Source organism: Megalobrama amblycephala, linkage group LG1 (assembly GCF_018812025.1).
Source record: "Megalobrama amblycephala isolate DHTTF-2021 linkage group LG1, ASM1881202v1, whole genome shotgun sequence".
Lineage (NCBI taxonomy): Eukaryota > Metazoa > Chordata > Actinopteri > Cypriniformes > Xenocyprididae > Megalobrama > Megalobrama amblycephala.
Window position 1 is genome coordinate 16,025,077 of NC_063044.1, and position 24,488 is coordinate 16,049,564.

Below are 24,488 nucleotides of genomic sequence, written 5' to 3' on the forward strand. Positions count from 1 at the left end.
CGCGCGCGCGTTTTTGTGACATATCAGGACACAAATGTGTATAATGACAGGGGTATGACATAGGTATTACAAAAACAGGTGACTTAAGAGGACATAACCCCATGTCCCCAATTGTGCACAGTTTCCTGTGATGGGTAGGTTTAGGGGTAGGGGTAGTGTAGGGCGATAGAAAATACAGTTTGTACAGTATAAAAACCATTACGCCTATGGAATGTCCCCACAATTCACAAAAACGAGCATGTTACCCTGTAGATTCTTACATTGCAAACATCCTAAACATGTAGTTTTTGGTAACATTTTATTTGACAGTGTCCTATGTTACTAGCCTTATTACCATAGTAATAACAGTAAATAATGTATAATTACATGCAACTAACCCTCAACCAAACCCTAATCCTACTTAATCTTGCCCTAGTTAATTAATATTAGAGTAAACCCAACTTAATAATTACACTGTAACAATGACACATTAAAATAAAGTCAAAATAAAATAAAACAAAAATATTGTTTACATCTGATTAATGTAATTGAGCTAAAACTTTGCATCACCGCGGATCTAACACAGCGCGTCGCTGTTTCGCTGGTGTTTCTGATGGAGTCACAGCGCCTCCTTCAGGACACAAACAGCAGCACATGATTCAAAAGTGAAAGTGAAAGTAGTTCTGACGTTTTGTTAAAGTTCTCTTCTGACGTTACAAATTTCACCTCGACTATAGTGTGCTTCTCAGCAAGATGTCCTGTTTGAGTGCACATTATGTATGCACATGGGCTTCATCCAATATACTTCTCTTTATATATATATATATATATATATATATATATATATATATATATATATATATATATATACATATATATATATATTTGTATTTTTAAGCAGGAAATGATTAAAACAATCGGGCCTGACTCAGTATAAAACTGTTTTTCAGTAGGTTGCTGCTCTGCAGAACATAAATACCACACACACAACAAAACTCCAAGACAAGACAACGAAAAACACACAAGCCAAGAGAAAGAGCATTAGGGGGAGGCCATGGAGCCACCTCAGTGGTCACAAATGTACCTGTCCATTAGATGGCAAGAAAATGTTATTTTAAATAGTCTTATTTATAACGTCTTTTACCTCCTGGAAATGTGTAAATTGCTCTGGATGTATGTAGAACTGGAACTGTTTGTTTCTGATGTTTACACTGTAACAATAGTAAATGCTATATAGTAGTAAGTAGTAAGATTCTAACCATTGTCAAGGCGATGGTCCTGTGATATGGGGGTGGGGCTAGGAGGTTCCTGAGGCTCCACCCTCTTTCTGGGAGCGGGTTTGGGAGGTTCTTGGATGTCTATGTCTGATGAGGTGGAGAGATGTTCATCATTCACCCCGTCTCTTTCCATTTCACTTCTGTCTCCGTCTGTCTCACTTCTGTATCCATCTGTCTCACTTCTGTCTCCATCTGTCTCAGCAGTATCTGCAGGCCGGTTGTGTTCAGAAGCAGCTTTGCAGTGATAACTGCACTGCAGTAAACCCGTCTCACTGTCAACTGTAAAAGAGATCGGCAGCAGAGCGCGATGGCAGCGACTGCATCTGAAACACAATGTAAGAGGATCAGGTCTATCAGAGTGTGTATGTGTGTGTGAGAGTGAGTGTCTGTGTGTGTGTGTTACCTGAAGCAGGCACGGTGATACAGGCGTCCCTTCACCAAAACCCTCTCAATGAGATGAACACGTTTGTGACAGACACTACAGACTCTTTTATCTGAAGATCTGCTCATATCTGATGTGAACTGAGGGAATGAGAGAGAGATTAATTGTTAGACAGTTAGACATACAGACACAAGCAGATGGACAGACAGACAAAGAGACAGACAAACAGACAGATGGAGAGACGGAGAGACAGACGGACAGACGGACAGACAGACAGACGGAGAGACAGACAGACAGACGGAGAGAAAAGACAGACAGATGCATGGACAGACAGGCAGATGGAAAGATAGACAGACTGACGGACAGATAGACAGGCTGGCACATACCTGAGTGTGTTTCTGTTCTTGTGTTCTGATACTGCTGGCTTCAGCCTCCACACAATTCTTCAGACTGTCTGATCAGATCCAGAGATTATCAATAAATTAAAGTCACAAATTTCAGCTCTAGTGAATCATGATGGACACGTGAGATCTTCAATAGTTAACTCTAACTAACTAATAGTTAACTGTAACATTAGTAACTGTTATACAGTAACTCAGGAGTGAAGATTCTAACCATTCTCAGGGCGATGGTCCTGTGATCTGGGGGTGGGGCTAGGAGGTTCCTGAGGCTCCGCCCTCTTTCTGGGAGACAGACAGGCATATACCGGAGTGTGTGTCTGTTCTTGTGTTCTGGTATTGCTGGGTTCAGCCTCCACACAATTCTTCAGACTGTCTGATCAGATCCAGATATTATCAATACATTAAAATCACAAATTTCAGCTCTAGTGAATGATGAACACATGAGATCTTTAGTAGTTAACTATCCTGATCCATACCATGAGATTTTCCATTGAAGACACAGTAGAGCTGTGAGACATAAGTGACGATGGACAGAAGATCCGGCTCTTCCTCACACAACAGCTCATCCGGATCCAGCAGAGCAGGAATTCCAAGCTCACGCTCCGCAACATCAAACGCCTGATGATGACGAGATATAAAGGACATGAGATGGACAAACTACTCAACCAGAACATTTAACACAGGTACAATAATCACAGGTAGTTTATCTGGAGCAAAAAAATTGAGATCTAACGTCGGCGGCGTCTGTGTCCAAAGTAGGCCTGACACACCAAACCGACGCTTGACAGCCGACGGCCAAGTAGCACGTCAGTTCTGCACCTGCGTGAGATGAAATGCCTTTCCGAACCAGCAGGTGGCAGTATCTGAACAGCCAATCAGAATGATCAGATGGCCCGACGGACCGACGAGCTCCGACGTCGATTCAACATGTTGAATCGGCCGAAAAAAAGGCAACGAGGACCAACTTTCAGCCGACGGTGTGGAACACACTGAGAAAACTTAATCGGCCGACGAACAAAAACTGCCAGACGGCCGAACGTCGGCTTGGTGTGTTCCTGCCTTAAGATGGTTTACTGGCATTTCTAAGGAAAAAGCTTCCATATGAAGCTGCAACACCTTCAGCTCCAGAAACTAAAGTCCAGCTGAACTCAGAAACTCACCAGACGCATGTTCTTGTAGACGTTGTGTTTGGACAGAGAGTGAAAATCACTGCAGAAAGAAACAAACAGAGCTGAAGACATCAGACACATGCTGAACACATCTGGTTATGAAAAGAAACTGACATGAGAGGTTTTTAAACAGGCCAGAAAACACTACTGATATGTACATTTTCCTTATCTAGAGCAAAAGTTGGGGCAGAAGGGAGTGTAAGCATATATATATATATATATACATAGGTAAAATGTGCAACTTCCATAATATTTAATGATTTTACATGATAAATTTGACACTCACATTTGTGAAATTTGATACAGTTTAATTTCATTATTTCATTCTGCTTCAATAATAAATCATTTATTAAATTTGTTTACTAAGCTGACAGTATTAGGAAAAAAACAAATCCTTTTATAGTGTGGCAACTAACAAGTTACCATAAAATACTATATGGTAAATGTTCACATGTTAAAAAACCCTTATATTATTATCAGATTATACCATGGCACTGAACAATTACTGTATAATACATGGTACTTTATAAGTGGTGCCATATTAGCTTATATATTATATAGATTAGCTTATTTAATTTTTTTTAACTCATGACTCTGTTAATTCTTACAGTAAATCATAAACTCACGACTAAGTGAATCAGTGATGATTCTTACAGTAAATCATATTAAACTCATGATTTGAATCAGTTCTTATAGTAGATCATAAACTCATGACTCAGTTACAGTAGATCGAAATAAACTCCTGATTCTTACAGTACTGTTAGCTCGGGTCTGTGTTTGTGGATGATCGCACAGAAAACCAGTCCATCTGTGAATGAGGAGCTCATGTCTGTGAACTGAACACTAGAGTAACCTTCACAAACATCTCCACACCAGTCCTGAAGAGCTTTCAGTGAACACATGACTGGATATACTTGAGACAGTCCGGTTAAAGCATCATTGACGCGAGGACGCGCTCTTCAAACCGGAATAGACACCGGTCAAAAAAGGGAATCGATCAATCATGTCGCTGTTCAACGGTTTCAAGTTTACATTCCAGTTCCGTTCTTTTCACACATCTGCAAAAACTTTATCTTTTATAAATGTATAGGCTGCTCCACCAGAACTCAACCCCAGGATCCGCGTTTCTGTTTTCAGTGTCGCGGTCCGTCAATCTGTTTCTCCGGTTTAACCTGTAGTTTTTTTATTAGATCAAACCGAACAATGATCGCGTTCACAGAAGCAAATAAACACTGTATGCATACAGATCCAAAAACCTGCGCTGTAAATCCAACAGATGAGATTTTATTCCCATAAAATACTCCAAAAGAAACACATCAGGACATGTCTGAAAACAAAATTATCTAACACACTGCTGCACGAGGTTTAAGTCTGAAAAGGTAAAACAGTTCCTTTCAGGTTGTGGCAGAGCAAAAAACTCGAGAAAAAAAAACACACACACACACACACACACACACACACACACACACACACACACACACACACACACTTCTGTGTGTGCTTCTGATGCAGTGTTTACAGACGTCACAACGCCACCTGCTGGATCAGATCAGACACAACAGGAAATAGAGAGAGATTCACAAATCACAAATATTAAAGCAGAATTTACAGCAAATATCTAACATTCTAATCTATTAACCCAATTAACCCAGTGTTGCTGCTGCTCAAACATTAGAGATCATCGAGGCTATTATAACAATGCCAGAGTCTTCATGAATTAACTGGAATTTAAAGACCTTAATGCAGTGAAACAGAGATCAGAGCTCAACAAACTGCAGCACATGATTCAGTTCACAGCTGTTAAAAGTGAAAGAAAAATAACAATTTGTACAAACTCACTTCTGATGGAAAGTGTCTTTGAGCAAAGGGATAAACTTGAAATGGATTAAGCCAGTAAAGAGCATGAAAACAAACATAGGCAGGTTTGCACAGGGTGTCAAAACACTTAAAATACTGACTGTCACGGGGCAGATCAAAACATGTAATCATGCATGACCATTGTCTAAAACAACAAGGCAGCAGATGAGGAACTAGAAATAACGATACAGATACATATCCCCCCATCAATGCCAGTCATGTTTGATTTGATGATTGTTTGGAGCGTTTCTCGATGTTTCTGATGCACTATTAGGCTATACTGTTTTCCCAGAGTCACTCACCTGAGCTCTCCAGCGAACCAGCAAAGAATCTCACATAATTCAACTACAAAATGCATGATTTAGGCTATTATTTCATATATTATTTCATATTTTAAGTGTTGAATAGCTCTGATATCACGATCTGTAATAAAATTGCACGTCAGCAAAACAAGTGAAGACATCACGCCAAAATACTGGGATTTCCGCACTATTAACCCTTAAATGCATACCTTGGGTCTTTAGTGACCCGGGACGTCATTCAGTACCCTCCTCCTCGTTCATTTTTTAAAGTTAGACATCAACTGTCTTGGTATTCCTCAATCAATTCATTATAAAGAATATAACAAGAAAAAAATCATGAAATTATAAAAGAATACCTATTTTTGAATTCATTTTTTGTAAAAATTGTATTGGATCGCTAACGACCCGAGGTGAGTATCAGTGTAGGCATATTTTTTCTGCACAACAATAATTGAATCTTAGATGACAGAATAAGTGCAATTCACCTTTATTCCACAAGGTGGCAATGTCTGATACACAATGATGAAGTGACGATTCATTTAGACAGAAAACGAAATAATAAGAGATAGTGATGTCCGGTTCGCGAACGAATCGTTCTTTTTAACCGGTTCTTTTCAGTGAACCGGTCGAACCAGTTCACCAAATCGGTCTGAATCATTCCAAACAGTTCGCATCTCCAGTTAGCAAACACGAATCCACAAATTACTAAAGTTATTCACTTTTTGACGTGCCTGACATTACCTCTCGAAATAAACCAACATCCCAGAGTTATTCAGTTAATCCAACAGTACACTGACTTAACCTGCTGTGAAGAGAGAACTGATGATGATGAGCACGAGCAGCAGAGCAGCTTATACGAGTGCGCGTGCGCGGCGCACACGAACGATCATACACGGCCTGTCACCGTTCTCGTTCTCGAGTCAAGAACCGGTTGCAACGGTTTTCGGATCATCAGTACACGACCGAGAACCGCTTCTTTCAGACCTGTCCGATTTGACAACCGGTGAGCTGATGATACTGCGCATGCGTGCAATTTTCCAAGAGAATGAAAAGCACGTTAGTCAATTTTTGTTGAACATCGGACAGTGTGATAATATAAAACATACTGGAAATATGTTTATGACTTAATTCAAAATACAAAAAGTTTATTGTGCTTTTCCAAATACACCATAGCAGATTAATAGCATAAAATACTGTACATAATAAACTACATGCCAACATGAACATAATATTTTGTACACAGATCAAACTATTGTTCAGAAATATTTCTTCAAATTTATTTTTCTATATTAATGTTATTTAAAAAGCAATATAGTGAAAGTTGTGCAGTTGTGCTTTCAAGTTAATTTTTTTTAAAGATTGGAAACATTTATTTGTTTCATAAATAATCCATGGACAGCTTATTTAATTTCTAAACAAAAATATGATGTATAAAAAAACAATAAAACATGACATAATCAAACTACAGCGAGAGCAAACAAGCGACCTTTTGAATCGCTCTCGCGATTCTCGAATCTCAATCTCGTTCTCGAGTAGAATCGGTTGCAACGGTTTTCGGATCATCAGTAGGCCTACACAACCGAAACCGCTTCTTTCGGACGTGTCCGATTTGAGAACCGATGAACTGATGATACTGCGCATGCGTGATTCAGCGTGTGATCTAAAGCTACAGAACAGTAACATCACAGCACCTGCTAACTAAAACAACTGATGCTATGAGAGGGCTCGAATGAGGGGCCAATCTGGCGAAACGTAAGTTTATTTAATTACAAATAAATCGTAATGTAAGAGGATCATGGTTTCTGCTCTGATGAAGACTAATTTATTCACTTTATAACTGTAAAACTTTGTTTGCACATCACTGCCTGTAGCTATGTGTCATGTGTTTGGATGCTTTAGATGCTAAACTAAATTGTAAGAAACGCTTCAGATTATAATGTTTTAGTTGACTTATGTTATGATTACTGACTTTATATATTTGAATGTGTTAAGTTTTTTCATCCCGGCCCGCGATAGACGACGTCATCGCGGATGACGTCATTACGTCGGAGCGTAAAAGAACCGGTGAACCGGTTTTTTCAACCGGTTTATTGAATCGAACTGTCTGAAAGAACCGGTTCGTGGAAAAGAACCGAACTTCCCATCACTATGAAATGGCTCAGCGATTTACTGCATAGCAAGTACTGAACGCAATCAAATATGACTGTAACTGTTACTGGATGAATCTGGTGAAGCTGTTAGCGATCGAAATATTGATTTTGAAGATGTTGAAAATTATATAGTTTTGAGAATAGGCTACGTTTGAGATCGCGAATGGGCTCATATTAGTGACCTAAAACATAAAACTAGCCCATTATTTGCTGAATTTACTGGGAAATGAGCTCTGACGAGGACAGTGATGATGGCATAAAACATCTGCTTAAAATGAGCACTTTCAAGCTTCAAAAGGTAACAAAATATTATTTATTTTATTCTTCTGTAATTGTTACTCTAATATCAGAGGAGTTTTATATTATCGCGACAGGTATTGATCCTTCCGTGTTAGATATAGATTTGCATCGATAAAGACCCGAATATGTAAGAATGATTGGCGACACAGTCATGCATTTAAAGGTTAAAATAAGGGGAGATTTTCTCATTTTATTTAGCAAACATTACATAACAAGTCAGCCTTTTTATATGAAGTCTCCCTATATATTCTTATAATGCAAATGTCCTTTTTTTTGTATAATTACCATAGAACTAACAGTAAATTATGCACAATTACATGCAACTAACCCTTATAACCATATAGTAAGTACATGTTGTTAATTAATAGTAGGTACTCAGTATTTAAATATATAATATATAACGTTTTGAGAATAGCCTATATATTATTAAAGAACAAATGAAGGAAAACCCCAATTACTTCATTCATTAATGGATGGTTTACTGACAGACAAATACATTCGTAAAGGGTTAGTTACATTCATTTTAAATGTTGAAAAATAATGTTTAGCCTACGTCTGATTAATGTTACTGAGCTAAAACATTTCAACATGCTGATCTAGCACGGCACGTCGCTGTTTCGCTGGTGTTTCTGATGGAGTCACAGCGCCTCCCTCAGGAGACAAACAGCGGCACATGATTTAAAAGTGAAAGTGAAAGTTGTTCCGACATTTAAGTTCTCTTCTGACGTTACACATTTCACCTTTGCTATCTAGTGTGTGTCTTTCCTACTGTTGGAGCGTAAATGGGCTTTATCCAATATACTTATTTATTTCACCTTCAGTGGAGATTTATTTATTTATTTATTTATTTATTTATTTAGACAAACAGAATCCTGTTTTATGGAATATTCAGTTCTAATCATTGAGGACAGGCTGTTAAATTCCTAGAAAATAATGCTCACCCGAGGTGGTGATGCGGCCACGAGTTGTAAAATGTAACTTTTGCAATGTGTGTTAAGAGACAGCTATTCATTTGTTACTATGCATGTCTGGCAAAATATACTTTTTTTGTTTTGTTTGTTTGTTTGTTTTTCGAGATAAAAAAAATATTGATAGAAAATATTGATGGAAATACTATTTTACTGTGGAAGAAACATGCTGTTGCAAGTCAGAAAGACAAACTCACGTTTGATTAATTGCATTTTTTTTTTTTTTAATAGCTAAATTTCATAAAATTCAATTTGAGCCTGGAAAATCAGCTCTCTTCAAATGAAAAGATCTTTCTTTGGGCACTTAGTCTAAAATGTCAGTTTCTTGAGCTTCAAAATATCCAGATTAAATGAAATATGACAGAGATATAAAATATGAAAACAGTCGCCCTGATGTCTGGTGATTCTCCAGATCTCTCTTGTCCTGTTGGAGAAACAGTGTAATGTCAAATCTCCACTGCTGAATCTATTTGAAATTTGCCTGATAAATAACAAATCTTAAAAAGACATACCATCGATTTCTTTCTCAAGCAAAGGCTCTTCAGCATCAGCTGCACTTGCATTCAATGGTTCAGTAGCTTGTCCTGGAAAACCACAAGAATATCAAGTATAGTGGCAGTGCAGCACTATTCTGAGACATGATATTTCATACAGCTGAAACAATATCTTAATATTTAAATTCTAAATAATATCTGAAAGGGCATTATGATGTATCTAATAATTGTATTAATGCTTACAGTTTGCCTACCTAATTTGTTGATAATTGGTTCTTTGAGGGAACTGTGGATCACAAAACAATCATATTCATCTTTTTCCTTCCCCTTGATCTCCACACTCTTCCTCATCTGGAAGGATCCATCATGGTTTGGTCTGATTCCTGTGGATTCGATCTCATCTTCAGGCAGAGATGTGTGATATTTCCTAATAGTCAAGATCACGTCTTTTGGGTAGAAGCCAGTGGCCAGACAGGTGAGTTTCAGCTTGCTTTTGTAAATGGATTTTCTCACAAACATATGAACATCTGGAGGAGCTGAAAACACAGGCATTAGTTTATCAATCAGCTGCAGATCATCAACAAATACAAATACCGCTCATTTACTCACAGCTGTTTCTGAGCTCCTCGTCTCTATATTCTCTGAATTTGTTGAGCCAGTCCACACACTCTTTCTCCAGGTATCCTTTGGTGTATTGGTTTAGGATCGGCACATTGTCCCATTTTCTCTTGGTTGGTAGAGCTTCATCAACTGGAGCGACCCATTCGAGACTCTCTATCATCAAAAGACAAGAAGTTTTCTCCATCATAGCTGAACTCATAAATGCCTTTGAGAAACTTCACTTCATCTCCCTCCTGCTCAACTTCACAACCAACTCTCCACTGAAGAACATGAAGATCTGAAATGGACACAAATCAAAATGTTTGTTGTGAGGTGGTGATAATAAAGGATCATGTGCAGGTTAAACTGTATGGATGTTTCTCACCTGATTCATCGTGTCTCATGCGGCTCATCAGAATATGGACGTTCACATTAAACCACTGTTCTTTACTCTTTCTGGACTGAGTGCCTTTTTCCCAGTAATCCTCCTGCATTTTCTCTTTCATCCACTGCTGTTTGGGAATCTTTCTCTTTTCTTCACTATTGTAATAGTCGATCTGTGTGTCGTCCAGCAGACCCATAGCAGTGAATTCATAGATGCCCGGCAGATCCACAGGTTTAGACAAGGCTGTGTAAATGTAATACAGCGAGTGTCTCTCTGAAATAAAGAGAAATAAAATATGCATGAAATAGCTGATCACTAATACTTATAAACACATTCGGTACCAAATAGACTAAATGTATTATGATAACAAAGCCAGATATGCAATTCAGAGACATTTTAGTCAAAATCCCAAGATATCCTAACAGGATCAAATAAGATCCTACTGGAAACATTTCCTTGATTTCAGTCCAAGAAAAGACTCTTACAACACAGTTAATGGAATTCCACTCATTGATTTAAAAAGAGCAGAAAATCATTCAAGAAAGATCCAAAACAACAAAGTGATCAACAAAACATCCACATTTATGCTGTAGATGGAAGTTAATATATTTGCAGAACTGTTTTGAAAATGATGGATAGTTCCAGAGACCTGGTCTGTATTTATAATCGCCCCATATACCCTCATTCACTATTCCTCACATCACTCTACTAATATAGTCCACTGAATGAATGAATGGAAATGAGTGAATGAATTTGGCAGACATTTGTCAAGCAGCTTATAGTGTAATAAGCAATTTTCTCTGAATCTATTTTTTGAGTACCTTGCCCAGAACTGGTTTTGTGAGACTTCCTAACATATTATGATAATGTGGAATACATATTACAACATTTAGACTTGTATAAAAATGTGTTTTATAGATAATACAATTTTGGTCACGCCTACTTGTCAGACTAGAGTTACACCTCTTCCGCTAGTCATTTAGTGTCAATCAGTTATCAGAACATAACTTGTTAAATATGGATATTTTTCTTACACAAACGCATTGCTTCACTTCACAAGGCCTTTATTAACCCCCCAGAGCCGTGTGTCGTACGTTTATGATGGATGAATGTGGATGGATGCACTTTCTTCAGCGTCATATACTTGTTGGTCCTGTTCACTACCATTATAAATCTTGGATGTGTCAGGATATTTATTTATATACATCTGATTGTGTTCATCAGAAAGAAGAAAGTCATATACACCTAGGTTGGATTGAGGGTGAGTAAAGCTTGGGCTAATTTTCATTTGAAACTGAACTAATCCTTTAATGCTATATTTACAATTAACAAGCAGCTCCTGTAAGAAGCTCTAAATGTAATGATATTTCTCCTGTGCTACACTAGAGCCTATGGAGAAACAGAAATGAGTCAAAACAGCACTGATATTTCAGGTAAAACATACTTTGTTTGGTTTTCTCCCGAGAGACAGTCGCACTGATGTCTAGTGTTTCACCACTCTTGCGTCCTGATGGAGAAAGAGAGAAATGTCAAAGTGCATCTCCAGTGCTGTGGTGTGAATCTACATGAAATTTGCATGGTTTATATTAAAGCAACAGTTCAAACATACCATCAGATTCTTTCTTGAAATTACAAAAATCAGTATTTGTGAAAATGTTGACGTCATTCACATGTGCATTATATGTTCAGTCTATAGGTGCGTAGTGTTTCTTGACATAGTGACATCGCCATCTATTGGCCTGGCATGAATAATACAGTGTTTTTAGTCGTTTTTGCAGATTTGTGTGAACGGGGATCGTTTTGACAATGTTTTTATGTGTACGTGAAAAACACAAAGGAAAAAGTGAAAGTGATGGTCAAGTAAGGTAGCACAAGGTAGTGCACAAACATTTATCAGTAGTGAGTAGTGACACACACACACACACACACACACACACACACACACACACACACACACACACACACATTTGGTGTCTTGCTCAAAGGCAGCTCAGTTCTTTCCTACCAGTATTGAGAATTTAACCCACAACCTCTTCAGGTTACTTGTCTGACTTTCTAACCATTAAGCCATGACTATCCTAACATTTGTCTTGGCAGCGGTGGGACAAAAACTTTACGATTTTAATACACCGTTGTCATGTAAACATACTCTAAGTTTGCATACCTAATTTGGTGATAACTGGATCTTTGATGCTCTTGTGGTACACAAAACAATCATATTCATCTTTTTCCTCCTTCTTGATCTCCACACTCTTCCTCATCTGGAAGGATCCATCATGGTTTGGTCGGATTTCTGTGGATTCAATCTGATCTTCAGGCAGAGATGTGCGATATTTCCTAATGATCATCATCACATCTTTGGGGTAGAAGCCAGTGGCCAGACAGGTGAGTTTCAGCTTGGTTTCATCATTGGTATTCTTCTTTTCAATCACATAAACATTTGGAGGAGCTGAAAACACAGAATCAGTTCATCAATCAGTTTCATCAGCTGCAGATAATCTACAAACACACATTCACTCACAGCCGTTTCTGAGCTTCTCGTCTCCATATCCTCTGAATTTGTTGAGCCAGTCCACACACTCTTTCTCCAGGTATCCTTTGGTGTATTGGTTTAGGATCGGCACATTGTCCCATTTTCTCTTGGTTGGTAGAGCTTCATCAACTGCAGCGACCCATTGAGCCTCTCTATCATCAAAAGACAAGAAGTTTTCTCCATCATAGCCGTACTCATCAATGCCTTTTATAAACTTCACTTCATCTCCCTGCTGCTCAACTTCACAACCGTGTCTCCACTGAAGAACATGAAGATCTGAAATGGAGAAGAGTCAAAATGTTTGTTGTGTCTTAATAAAAAATCGTGTGCAGGTTAAACTGTATGGATGTTTCTCACCTGATTCATTGTGTCTCATGCGGCTCATCAGAATATGGATGTTCACATTAAACCACTGTTCTTTACTCTTTCTGGACTGAGTGCCTTTTTCCCAGTAATCCTCCTGCATTTTCTCTTTCATCCACTGCTGTTTGGGAATCTTTCTCTTTTCTTCACTATTGTAATAGTCAATCTGTGTGTCGTCCAGCAGACCCATAGCAGTGAATTCATAGATGCCCGGCAGATCCACAGGTTTAGACAAGGCCGTGTAAATGTAATACAGCGAGTGTCTCTCTGCAATCAAGAGGAATAAACTAGACATAAAAAGGCATAAAAGAACTACACTCTAAAAATGCAGTTACTTTTTTTTTTTTTGGTTCTTGGAACTATAATAATCAGTTGCACTTTACAAAAGGATCCCATTAGGTAATGTTTGTTACCCAATTTTTATTGGGTTATTTTTTACAATTTTTTTTACCCAGGTGCTGGGTAGTTTTTGTATAACCCAGCTGCTGGGTCAATGCAACCCAATGTTGGGAAGTCTGTGCCAAACTGATTAAAACTGGATTAATTTGTCAACGGTCATTTTATGTTATTTTCTGAGAGAAACTTCCAGAGGGGAAATTTCCTGAATGAAAGTAAGGTTTGGATTACACTCTAAAAATGTTGGGTTAAAAACAACTTAAGATGGGTTGAAAATGGACAAACTTAGCAATTGGGTTGTTTTAATTCAGTGGTTAGGTTAAATGTTTGCCCAACCTGCTGGGTAGTTTTATTTAACTCAGCGATTGCTAAAAAAATTACTGTATTGCTTGCTTAAAATGAACCCAAACAATTATTAATTTTCTCAAAGTCTGCTGCTTCAATGTTTTTAGATCTTTTTGTCAGATGTTACTATGGTAATCTAAGTATAATTCCAAGCATTTCATAAGTGTCAAAGGCATTTATTGACAATTACATTAAAGGGTTAGTTAATTCACCTAAAAATGACCTTCGTTCATCTTTGTTCATTTCACTACAAATATTGACTCTTTGCATAAACTTAAAGGGTTAGTTCACCCAAAAATGAATGCTGCATTTATTGCTCACCCTCATGTCATTCTACACCCATAAGACCTTAGTTTATCTTCAGAACGCAAGATATTTTTGATGAAATCTGATGGCTCAGTGAGGCCTCAATTGCCAGTAATGCCACTGAACTTGTCACAACTACACCGAGACTTGAATGGTTGAGGATCCAAATGCAGTTTAATTAAGGGTAATCCACAATCAAGGTCAAGAACAGGCAAAGGGTCATAAATACACAAGAAGGCAGTCCAAAACATACAACAAGGCAGAAACACACAGGGCAGGCAGGGTAATCCAGAAAACAGGCAGAGATCAAAACCAAGGGCAAGGGAACACAGGATTAACGCTCAGTTGTGACACCAGACAATACTTCACAGGGAATGGATGAGTAAACCAGGCTTATATTGACAAACTATCAATGAAATGAGGAACAGCTGAATGCAACCATGGCTGAAAAGTCTGGGCAAAGGATGATGGGAACTGAAGTCTTTGATATTGATAATAGTTTGGGGTAGAGTGCCCTCTGGTGGCTATCAAGGGCACTCCAGCTGATAATCATGACAGATTCTCAATATCCACAAAGGTACTCAAAACATATTTAAAAATTATTGTGAGTACAGTGGTTCTACCTACTTAACATTATAAAGCAAGGAGAATACTTTTTGTGCAGCAAAATATAAATAAATAATAAATAAAATAAAAAATAACGACTTTTCAACAATATCTAGCGATGGCCGATTTCAAAACACTGCTTTGGCAGTTTGATATGTGATCCGAATCACTAATTCGTAACAAAAGATTCAGCCCAGAAGTTGATTGACAGCATGCCAGGGCGAATTGCAGAGGTCTTGAAAAAGAAGGATCAACACTGCAAACAGTGACTCTTTGCATAAACTTAATGTAATTGTCAATAAATGCCTTTGACACTTATGAAATGCTTGGAATTATACTTTAGATTACCATAGTAACATCTGACAAAAGAATCTATGAACACTGAAGCAGCAGACTTTGTGAAAATTAATATTTATTTCATTCTCAAAACTTTTGGCCAGGACTGTATGTTGGAAATTAACATTTATTAATATGTTTAATGCATGAACATTAATTTATAAGTTTAATGAATAATTAAACAATAAACATGCATTAAATTGCTTATTAATAAATGTTCACCTTTTGATTATTATTGTTGCCTCTAGTAATTATGTGTCTGATTTTTAATTTCCAACCTATTTTAAGTTCATTTTAAGCCAGCCATATAGTAAATTTTAAAGAATAGTTGGATTAAGTAACATTGGGCAAACATTTAACCAAACCACTGGGTTAAAACAACCCTATTGCTGGGTTTGTCCATTTTCAACCTAACTTGGGTTGCTTTTAACTCAGCATTTTTTAGAGTTTACATTATTATGACTTACTAAATTGAGATAATGACTTTAAAAGTCATAATTATGAGATAAAAACTTATTATGATATGAATTATGAACGGTGGTGGAAAATTAGCCACTGCTTATAGATCAAAATTTTGGTCCAGTTATTAGTGGATTGACAAAACTGGTAAAAATACCTGTTCACTTGTATCAAAATATATTCATGTTACCATAAATTTGTAATCGTATTTCCATTCGGTCATTACAAAGACATTTTAAATTGACACATGCTCATTAGTTACTTTGACTTTGGTTCGCTGATAAACTTTTAATCATTTACCTGCTTGAATTGAAGGCAAAGTCCCATAAAGAAGAAAAACACAAAGCAGAGCGAAGATCTTCATAATAACACTCGGGCCCATGACCGAAAGTCTATTTAGATGTGTTTTTAAGCAGGAAGTGCATCGCCTGAAATCTTCAGAAACAGGCAATGAACACCGCAGTGACCTGTAAGTCTGGCGGGTGAAAAAACGACCACAGTGGGGGAGGGGGAAAAACACTGTCAGCTGTGAAAAAATTCACTTTTGTATGTGTGATGCACTCAAATGCCTGTCATGGGAAAGACTTCAAAAACAAAAAATGTAAACTGCAGTTGTTTACTGAAATAAATAAGCTTGTACTGAACACCCAAGCCATGCATATAGTTGTTAATAGAAACTCATAATCTGGTCTGCTCTTTTAACATTAATTTAGTACAATTATATAATAATAATAATAATAATAATAATAATAAGAATCACTCTGACTATTAAAGGACTACAGGGACACCTACTGACAGCACAGAATGAGGAAGTGAGCTAGAAACACCCGAGTTTTGATAAAGTGCTATACAGTTATAGAGTACATAACATTGTGAGCACTGACAGGTGAAGTGAATAACACTGATTATCTCTTCATCACGGCACCAATATTAGGCAGCAACTGAACATTTTGTCCTCAAAGTTGATATGTTAGAAACAGGAAAAATGGGCAAGCGTAAGGATTTGAGTGAGTTTGACAAGGGCCAAATTGTGATGCTAGAAGACTGGATCAGAGCATCTCCAAAACTGCAGCTCTTGTGTGGTGTTCCCGGTCTGCAGTGGTCAGTATCTATCAAAAGTGCTCCAAGGAAGGAACAGTGGTGAACCAGCGACAGGGTCAGCGACTCATTGATGCACGTGGAAGGCTGGCCCATTAAGAACATATACCAGAACACATTTTCAATGACCACACACTGTACACCCCCTTACACATTTATATTACACACAAGATGTTGGGGGCAAATAAAAGTGTGGAAATTGTAGGTCCTGTGAACCTTAACTCTGCCCTCCTCTTGTCTGGTGTGTGAGTGAGTGAGTGAGTGAGTGAGTGAGTGTGAGTTTTGTGTCTCTGCCGTTCCCACACAAAGTTGCAACATGGTTGCAAAATTCAAGCAGCAACACCATCTGCTTTCAGTTTCACTGATGGGTTAAAACAGAATGTCACAAAAAAAAGTACAGTTTGAGGCATCTTTATGATTAGTATGTGCCTATTTATGATTTCATTTATTTATTTGTGTTATTTTTTGTGAGAGCTGGTGTTGCAACAATGTTTGCAACCAATAAATATAAATACACAATAAATATAGCTTTGCCAGTTTGATTCCTTATCAAGATCAAAGATTTGCTGCTCAGAGGACCTTGCAGTTGATTTTGGAAGAGAGAGAAGCTTTTGATGATATAGAGGAAGAGGTTTCTGAAAATTCGGTGTCTGACAGGGACTTTGAAGAAGAGGATAAGATTGAGCATCAGCTCAAAAGAAGACTGACGTCCTGCACATGAGTAACTGCCATCCGTGTTGGCCCTGGTTGCATCTTTATCACATTGGCAGCCATGCGGGGTGGCTCATTTCTTGGGTAAGACCATTCAATTTCACCATTTCTTCACTTACGAGCTGCTGATGGACTTGTTCTGGTCCTGGAGCTGGCTGGCTGCTGATCTGGTCCTGTGTGCTTCTGGGCCTTGAAACATTGTCTGTATTCAAACCCTTATGGTCACAGATCACCTGGCAGTCATAGCCTTTGTGGCATATATGTAGCCCCTCTACCCAGGTCCTACTCGGCCCACTCTGCGCGGGCCTCAAACCTGAGTCTCTGGGGTGGGAGTTGGACACTCTAACAAGGAGGCTAAAGGATGCAACCTCTAGCGTCAGTCACCAGAGCATCTCTTGAGATCAGAGGAGTGAGGTTTACTCGCACAGCGACTACTAGCTGGCCTCCGTTAAATATATATGCATGGCCATCCACAGATGGTGTAAGGATCAGGATCAAGGTACCCTCGATCACTCCGATGACCTGTGGGATGTGATGATGTGTTAAAAAATACTGTTGTATTTCTGTGAAGTCCTGTCGTGACGCTGGAAATTTAATGTGTTCCACAGTAAGTGGAAGTAATGCATTGGTGACCGCTTGAGCAGCTCTTGACACTGATGCCTTAGTCTAAACCCATCACCAAGTACCTGGAGAAAACTGCCTGTTGCATAAAATCAAAAGGCTGCTAGGAGTTGGACTTCAGGAGACAAGGGAAATTTTTTCCTTGTGGCACGCATCAGCTGAGGTCCAATGCTATTCAGCAGAGGCTGTTTGTCCTCTTGGCACACAGTCTCCCCCAATTATAGCTATGTCATCAAGGATACACCCCATAATCAATTTCAGTAATCACATTAGGCCCTGCCTTGAAGAAAGTGAAGGTGTGGCATGCTTAGAAATTGTATAGATTGCATCTTCCTTTAATTCGATCCATGGACTCAAAAGAACATACCTGTAAATAAACGCAAGGTACGTTTACAATCAAATATGGCGCATTCACAGACTAATGCTAATCGAAACATATACAATTAAATGACAAAACAATACAGTTAATTATGGTAGCAAAACACATGCACCACTCGTGCATACTTCAATTTCCACGCCCAGACGCATCCGTGCATCTTTCAAAGTGTACTAAACCACGGATGCGTGCGGATGACTGAGTACGACACATGCACAGTACAATTTTTTCTATACTCTTTACCAGACATTGTGTTATCAATGGGATATTCACTTGGCAGGATCGGAGGAGAAAAATAGTGCATCCACCATTGCAACATAGTTCAGAAGATACACCAAGAGAACAGGAATCAAAAACGATGGAGACGGCATACCTCCGAGTTTACTCTTTACACACTCTTCCTCAATGACTGCACATTGTGCTCAGTACTGTGTGTATTGCCACCTAGTGGAATCTTCTGTCCTGCTTGCGCATACCCTGTTGCAAACGCACCGTCCGTGTGGTCTCGAAATTTGGGCTGCACACAGATGGACACAGATTTTGCGGTGTCGGCTGCAAAAATTGCTGGCATTTTAATCTAATAAATGTTGACTGCTTTGATAATTAAAAGTCATGTTTGCATGTGTTTTGTATTGGAATTTTTCAGGTAGGTAGTCACGTCATCACCACACTTTTTTTTTGTATTTTATTTTATTTATTTTTTTGGTGATGAAAGTTACAGGAGTGCATATGGTGTATGATATGAACTATAAACACAATAATCAATAATCTTCTGTCCTATGTTCAAGTGCTTCTGGAGGAAAAAAAAAAACAGCTTCCTGCGCAAGGGGGAGGAACAGTCCAAACATATGGACTGTGTGTGTCTGATTATTATTAACTGCCAGTTTTCAGTAGGCCTACTTGTGTTCAACTTAAATGTGTTAAACCAACAATATCTTATCAATTAATTGTGACATTCACAGTCGCCGTTTTTTTTCTTCTTTATTAAATCCAGGCAACTGGTTGATAAAACATTGATTAAAATTAAGATACAATTTATACAAAACAAAATTACCTTTCAAGAAAGGCTTCTTACAAAACAAAAATTAGGTGTATCAAGTCTGACCCACGGCATGTCTTCCGACATATTGTGCATCTTATTAGCCTTAGTCATGTCATTTGTTTCAAAGTGGTGGAACAAACAGCAGAACACAGTGCAACCATTAAGTAGCCCCAGCATGGCAGTGTGTATCAAAAGTTAAATGAAAATAAGTAAAAAAATAAATAGAATGAAGAAAATATTACACGGGACATTGGGGTGGGACAGTAGAGCTGTGGAAAGATTTCTCTCTCCTCTCCATCTTTTGACAGATTTATTATTCTATTTATAGAGATGTCAGTTAAAAGGTGAAGTTACTCTAAAAAATGCTGGGTTAAAAACAACCCAAAAAGGTGGGTTGAAAATTGACAAACTCAGCGGTTGGGTTAAATGTTTGCCCAACCTGCTGGGCAATTTTTTTTTAACTCAACAATTGTTTAAAAATTACTGTACTGCTTGTTTAAAATGAACCCAAAATATTTTGGAAATTAACCTTTATTTAAGGTTTGTCATTGATTAAGTTTAATGAATAATTAAACAATAAACATATTTAATTTCTTATTAATAAATGTTCACCTTTTGAATATTATCTTTCAAAATTTCAATACTTCCTTTTTTGGAAGTTCTGTTATGTTATGACATGTAATAAATAAAACAAGACTATTCATTCTGTGGAAGTATTCATTTCCTCAAAGTAGCCTATTGTACATCTTTTTGCAACAAGCATGCATGGATGTACCTAAAAGAAAGAAACATCTCCATTCGATAAGAAATTCATTGGTCTGTGTTAAATAAGAGGCGATCTCTTACTGGAAGGAGTTTTGCTCGTAGCCGCTGTTATCAGTTCTCTTGGCGCTCAGACACAATACACAGTCTATTTATTGACCAAAAAAAAAAAAAAAACTGTACGAGGACAGAATTATTAAAAGTTTCAACAGGTTGCATTTAGACGAGTGAGTTATATACAAGTGCTGGTCATATAATTAGAATATCATCAAAAAGTTGATTTATTTCACCAATTCCATTCAAAAAGTAAAACTTGTATATTATATTCATTCATTACACACAGACTGATATATTTCAAATGTTTATTTATTTTAATTTTGATGATTATAACTGACAACTAAGGACAATCCCAAATTCAGTATCTCAGAAAATTAGAATATTACTTAAAGATCCCGTTTTTCGTGTTTTTTTGAAGCTTTGATTGTGTTTATAGTGTGCAATATAACATGTTCATGTTTCGCGTGTAAAAAAACACAGTATTTTTCACATAATTTACTTATCTGTATACCGCTGTTTCCACTGTCATAAAAACGGGCTGATGACTTCCTTGTTCTATGAAGTCCCTCCTTCAGAAATACGTAACGAGTTCTGATTGTGCCAGCGGTTCCTGTGTTGTGATTCGACAGCAGCTTTGTCTCTCTATGGCTCTGAGCGAACCTTGCCCGGAAAGGTCACGCCTCTTACCATAACGTGGAGATGCACGCGCTCAGTGTTATTGTAAACATGTCTTTAATTTTACCCTATCAATTTGAGCCGGAATCAGACCCGGTGATTGGACTGTGGGATGAAATTAACAGCGTTTCAACGACATGGCGACAAACACACTCTAGAAAAGCAACTCTTGTGTATTCCTGTGGGCGGAGGTTAGTCAAAAAACTGTTTTAGTGACGTCATTAAAGAAGGAAGTAGAGGGATGTAGTCCAAACTGGCCGTTCGATGTAGGCGACTTCTGTTAAATAAAATATCTCGCTTGGCATTGAACTTTGAGCTTTAAAATTTTACAGATTTTATTTATACTCTAACAACAACATTACACACTAACTAAAGTTTGAAACATGGGATCACAAAGAATGGGACCTTTAAGACCAATACAAAGAAAGGATTTTTAGAAATCGTGGCCAACTGAAAAGTATGAACATGAAAAGTATGAGCATGTAAAGCACTCAATACTAGGGATGTCCAGATCCGATCACGTGATCGGAAATCGGGCCCGATCATGTGGTTTCAGACTCGATCGGAATCGGACGTTACCTCCGATCAGGACTCGGATATATATGTATATATATTCTCATTATTTTTAACACATCTATAGTGATGCGGTGGCACAGAGTTAGGCCTGTTTCACACTGCAAGCGTAAGCGGCGCGTGAGTAGCGCATATTTTTTTCAGCGTGCATGTCAACCAACGGATGCATTCACACAGGCAGCAGGAGCAGCTCGTAAAGCGTCAGGCAGGAGCGTCGCGTAAAGGCCAGAACACACCAAGCCGACGCCGACGAACTAGCGGAGACGAAAGCAGACTGTGGGGTTGGCTCACGTCGGCAGCGTCTGTGTCCAAAGTTGCCCTGCCACACCAAACCGACGCTAAACAGCCGACGGCCAAGCAGCACGTCAGTTCTGCGCCTGCGTGAGATGAAATGCCTTTCCGAACCAGCAGGCGGCAGTAGCTGAGCAGCCAATCAGAATCATCAGATGGCCCGACGGCCCGACGAGCTCCAACGCCGATTCAACATTTCGAATCGGCCGGAAAAAGGCCGACGAGGACCAACTTCAGCCGACGGTGCGGAACACACTGAGAAAACTTAGTCGGCCGACGAAGAAAAACTGCCCGACGGCCGACCGTCGGCTTGGTGTGTTCCAGCCTTAAGCAGCAGTGCCGCGATCGTCTCGGCACCGAGTCTATCCCTGTGTCTCAATCAGCTCCCTAGGTCGTGAATCAGTATATAATGAAAGTGAATGTGGCTGATACCCTGATCAGTGCCCTGACTACTGAACTAGGGAGCTGATTGAGACACACGCTGCGCTGCTGACGCGTAATTAAAGTGAAAGCACACTTTTGATGGACAAAATAAATATAATTTCACACAAAAAGTGTTCAAAATGCACACAATACGCATGTCTAATGTGTTTTAACAAGAATTTGAGTATGACAGAAAAGAAAATTAAGAATCAAAAATAATAATAGAAGATTTACCCATTTAAACTTGTTTTATTATTCAGTTTGGGTTAAAGTATGGTGTATTATAAAAAAACTAAAGTAAACTAGCCAGAAAATATGACATATATATAAACATTATTTTAGTTATTACACAGACTGCAGCATACCCAAATCAAACCAAATATATTTGTTTTTATATTAGCCTTTTTTATATTTACTGTTGCACTAAAGTGAAGTGAAGTGAACAATTTATGTTATTTATTACTTGATTGTTCAAGCTACCTCACAGAAGTGCTCTGTTTGTAATTAAATAAAAAATAAGGAACGTCCTGGATCTGTTTTTTTTCGCTCTTCTTTATTCTTTTTTTGATGTATTATAGAAGTATCGGATCGGGACTCGGTATCGGCAGATACTCAAAATCAAATGACTCGGACTCGGACTCGAGGGCAAAAAAACCTGATCGGGACATCCCTACTCAATACTTAGTTGGGGCTCCTTTTGCCTGAATTACTGCATCAATGCGGCGTGGCATGGAGTCGATCAGTCTGTGGCACTGCTCAGGTGTTATGAGAGCCCAGGTTGCTCTGATAGTGGCCTTCAGCTCTTCTTGCATTGTTGGGTCTGGCATATCGCATCTTCCTCTTCACAATAACCCATAGATTTTCTATGGGATTAAGGTCAGGCGAGTTTGCTGGCCAATTAAGAACAGGGATACCATGGTCCTTAAACCAGGTACTGGTAGCTTTGGCACTGTGTGCAGGTGCCAAGTCCTGTTGGAAAATCTGCATCTCTATAAAGTTGGTCAGCAGCAAGAAGCATGAAGTGCTCTAAAACTTCCTGGTATACGACTGCGTTGACCTTGGACCTCAGAAAACACAGTGGACCAACACCAGCAGATGGCATGGCACCCCAAACCATCACTGACCGTGGAAACTTTACACTGGACCTCAAGCAACGTGGATTGTGTGCCTCTCCTCTCTTCCTCCAGACTCTGGGACCCTGATTTCCAAAGGAAATGCAAAATTTACTTTCATCAGAGAACATAACTTTGATTTTTACATATTATTTGATTCTGATGGACGGAGAAACAGACAGACAGATGGAGAAACAGACAGGCAGATGGAGACAGACAGGCAGACAGACAAGACAGATGGATGGACAGGCAGACAGGCAGATGGACAGATAGACAGACTGACAGACAGACAGATAGACAGACAGGCACATACCTGAGTGTGTGTCTGTTCTTGTGTTCTGGTACTGCTGGGTTCAGCCTCCACACAGTTCTTCAGACTTTCTGATCAGATCCAAAGATTATCAATAAATTAAAATCACAAATTTCAGCTCTAGTGAATCATGATGGACACGTGAGATCTTCAATAGTTAACTCTAACTAATTAGTTAACTGTAACAATAGTAAATGTTATACAGTAACTCAGGAAGTGAAGATTCTAACCGTTGTCAGGGAGATGGTCCTGTGATCTGGGGGTGGGGCTAGGAGGTTCCTGAGGCTCCGCCCTTTTTCTGGGAGACAGACGGGCATATACCGGAGTGTGTGTCTGTTCTTGTGTTCTGGTACTGCTGGGTTCAGCCTCCAAAGAATTCTTCAGACTGTCTGATCAGATCCAGAGATTATCAATATATTAAAGTCACAAATTTCAGCTCCAGTGAATCATGATGAACATCATGATCCATACCATGAGATTTTCCATTGAAGACACAGTAGAGCTGTGAGACATAAGTGACGATGGACAGAAGATCCGGCTCTTCCTCACACAACAGCTCATCCGGATCCAGCAGAGCAGGAATTCCAAGCTCACGCTCCGTAACATCAAAACGCCTGATGATGACGAGATATAAACGACATGAGATGGACAAACTACTCAACCAGAACATTTAACACAGGTACAATAATCACAGGTAGTTTATTCTGGGGTAAAAAAATTGAGATCTAAAGGCCGGAACACACCAAGCAGACGAACTAGTGGCGACGAAAGCAGACTGCGGGGTTGGTTTACGTCAGCAGCATCTGTGTCCAAAGTTGGCCTGACACAC

At 38.7% G+C, this 24,488-nt stretch overlaps 2 protein-coding genes and 1 pseudogene across 2 annotated transcripts; all 3 read right to left on the minus strand.

The window, feature by feature from the left end:
- Window positions 1-950: 950 nt before the first annotated feature.
- Window positions 951-24,242, minus strand: LOC125264373 (MICAL-like protein 1). The gene is made up of 4 exons (XM_048183639.1): window positions 23,890-24,242; window positions 23,663-23,730; window positions 1,660-1,778; window positions 951-1,579 (listed from the first exon to the last, which is right to left on the minus strand). Exons 3-4 carry the CDS (start codon window positions 1,764-1,766, stop codon window positions 1,234-1,236), a joined length of 453 nt encoding a protein of 150 aa, XP_048039596.1. The 5' UTR covers window positions 1,767-1,778; window positions 23,663-23,730; window positions 23,890-24,242; the 3' UTR covers window positions 951-1,233.
- LOC125275500 (MICAL-like protein 1) lies at window positions 2,025-4,110 on the minus strand (the record flags this gene model as incomplete). Its single annotated transcript, XM_048202901.1, has 5 exons — window positions 4,002-4,110; window positions 3,200-3,300; window positions 2,516-2,657; window positions 2,254-2,412; window positions 2,025-2,092 (listed from the first exon to the last, which is right to left on the minus strand). Coding segments are annotated over exons 1-5 (579 nt in total), but the record flags the coding sequence as incomplete, so codon positions are not given.
- Window positions 9,017-24,488, minus strand: part of LOC125264363 — a 29,181-nt pseudogene continuing 13,709 nt past the window's right edge.

Coding starts and splice junctions, on each gene's coding strand:
- LOC125264373 (XM_048183639.1), bottom strand. CDS start 1,766: ATGAGCAGATCTTCAGATAAAAGAGTCTGTAGTGTCTGTCACAAACGT. Junction 1,580..1,659: donor TATCACCGTGCCTGCTTCAG/GTAACACACACA, acceptor ATTGTGTTTCAG/ATGCAGTCGCTGCCATCGCG.